This window comes from Chanos chanos, chromosome 9 (assembly GCF_902362185.1).
Source record: "Chanos chanos chromosome 9, fChaCha1.1, whole genome shotgun sequence".
NCBI lineage: Eukaryota > Metazoa > Chordata > Actinopteri > Gonorynchiformes > Chanidae > Chanos > Chanos chanos.
The window spans coordinates 33,203,572-33,206,212 of NC_044503.1; the positions used below are offsets into that span (position 1 = coordinate 33,203,572).

Sequence of the window (2,641 nt, forward strand, 5' to 3'; positions counted from 1 at the left end):
TATTAACTTATCTACTCTCAGCCTCACTTTGGGCTGTGCCGCTGTTGATTAAGTTACTTAAACATAAGCAAAACATGACTTGACTTTTATTAAGGCTATTGCTCTTTAATTAACAGGGAGGAGACACAGTTCCAGTAACATGAAACCACAGTAACGATTGTTTACAGCTGCCGGACAGTCGGTTTAACCTGTTCGTCTGTTACCTGGACTTGGCTCTGTTGAGTCAAGCATCTGATTGGGTGAGACTTTAGGTCAGATTTCTAGATAGGAGATACCATGGATACCATGTCTCCCCCCCCCCCCCATTTACCAATTATTGATAGACCTCACACCATTTTCAGGACAGCAGTCAGACAGCCAAAAATAATGTGTAGGTCACTTTGTCACCTCACCAGGTTGGAGCAAGAGCATATTACAGATCCACATCTTTTTTGCCAACTTACAGACCTCTACAAAATGATGTTTTATGATCTCCATCTAATGGAAGTGTAGAGTGTAGAGTTAAGTTTTGCACTTCACACATCTTATGTCTCTAACAGCAGACCAGGAGATATGACACTCCGTGGATTAATTTCTCTCTCTCTCTCTCTCTCTCTCTCTCACACACACACACACACGCAATACCTACAATTAAAAATCAGAGATTAAATCCTAAAATTAGAATAAGACATGACACAGATTGAGCCATATCTCATTCTGCCAGAGAAATCAACAAACTAAAAACACATAGGAAAAATATTTAAAGACTATGAATACTCTTTCCAGAATAAGAATGATACTACTCGCCCCTGTACGCAACATCAACACTAGAGGGCGACAGTACGAAAAGAAAGGAGCGAGCCACTGGCGATTTGAAGGAGAGGTCGTTGCCCGGCAACGTTTGAGTGGCTTGTCAACAACAGATGACAAAGAACAGGCTGTGAGAGTCATGGCTGATAACATCGGCCTGGAGAAGCTGGACATCAGTGTATTAAGTCCAGAACAGCAAGAAAAACTCCGACAATTTAAGGTAGTTTTTTCAGTTATTAATGTCTATTAGAAAATGCTTCAACGAGGACTTATAATATCTCTTTGGGGGAGGTTCGCTCGAAAAAGTAAACAAACTTTACGACACGTTTGCTAACGGTAGCGTTGGTGTTTTTTTCCAATGCGGTTACAACATGATTTACTTTAGTCTGCTGTTTGTTACGTTTTCACTCAGATCAAGACGAGAATTGCAAATGAAAAATATCTGAGCGCTCATCCAGAGGTGGAAGCGCTCTTGCGTGATTTTCTTAGGTGGGTTTACCGTACTTAGCTCTTGTCTGCTATCAATATCCTTACAAAATCTCTATCCTTACCATCCTAACGAGAAATAGATGCCCTTGATCAACTTTATACTCTGAGTTGGAATTTAAAATCTCAAACTGTTTGTTTACCTGAATTGTCCAATTATTTGTCACTTCACTTCCTATCAACACTCACGCTGTGCAAATCAAATTCTCTCTCTCGCTCTCTCTCTCTCTCTCTCTCTCTCTCTCTTATTCCAGAGATGTATTGCTGAAGAGGCCGACTGATATTCGAGAGTTTGCCGCAGGTGAGCTGACAAGATGCACACGCCCTTGTGGAATCCTCGGCCAGGCAGAGTACATTCGTTTGTCGACGTTCCTAGTTTCCGTACGATATCTATGACTTCAACTCGTAACTGTGCTTTACGAATAGTAGGCTAGTGGAGTAAAACGTTGCAGCTAGAGTTCTTCAAATCCATTTACTTGCTGGGTCTACTTTATCTTGCACCCATTTTACTTCAGCACCGCTGGTTTAGCCTATTCTGTGTTTTCTTGCTCTAATTATGAGGTACCGATAGCATACAGTATTCTCTTACTCGGTCTCCCTTTTCTTTCTCGTTCTCACAACTTCACTTCGGGATCTAGGTTTCAGAACCCTCATTTCCTCACTTTCCCACCAATTCTTATTGGTTGTGTCCGATGACGTATCGCTAATACGCCATTCAAACACTATTCTAAAGACGGAGTATTCAAATAACCCAGGAGTTTGAATTGACGAATGCACGATTCGTCTAACTCCAAGTCTGTACTTGGCGCTGGAATAGTGGGGAGAATTCAGTTAGGTTTTAGTTCACAGCAAGATGTTGGCAACACTTCATGACCAGTAGCAACATGATCGGCAGTAAATCTTTGCCTTATATTATTTAATATCGTATTTCACCACTGGCCCTCTTAGTGCCCAAATTCAGTCTAACTAAGCTCAAACAAACTGACTGCCAGTTCGGGTCTAATTGGCGGATGTGCATGTTTTCACTTTCAATTTTTGATTGGATTTAACTCGATTTAGCTGTCCGAGCAGCTGCGTATCTGATTCGGCTAAACAGTAAATCGAAAATCCATTGACTGGTCTTATCAGATGTATTAGTGTTGGACTAGAACAGAACTGTGCTGACGAATTCTATCTCCAGAACATGAAATTCGGATCCATCATCTACGTTAAGCTGATGTTATTATATAAAAAAAAAGAAATCAAATAGAATGATTGTTTCTCTCCTTTTTCATTTGTTCCAGATCATTTCACCGACCCGAACCTGCCAAACAGAATCCTTTCCCGCTTGAGAGCCCCGACCAAACAAAACCCAAATATTCAATAA

The 2,641-nt window shown here is 41.0% G+C and overlaps 1 protein-coding gene across 1 annotated transcript; it reads left to right on the plus strand.

Annotated features, from left to right (window-relative positions):
• The first annotated feature begins 928 nt into the window (after window positions 1-928).
• Window positions 929-2,641, plus strand: riiad1 (regulatory subunit of type II PKA R-subunit domain containing 1). Its single transcript, XM_030785464.1, has 4 exons — window positions 929-1,009; window positions 1,202-1,278; window positions 1,530-1,576; window positions 2,559-2,641. The coding sequence occupies exons 1-4, from the start codon at window positions 929-931 to the stop codon at window positions 2,639-2,641; spliced, it is 288 nt and encodes a 95-aa protein (XP_030641324.1).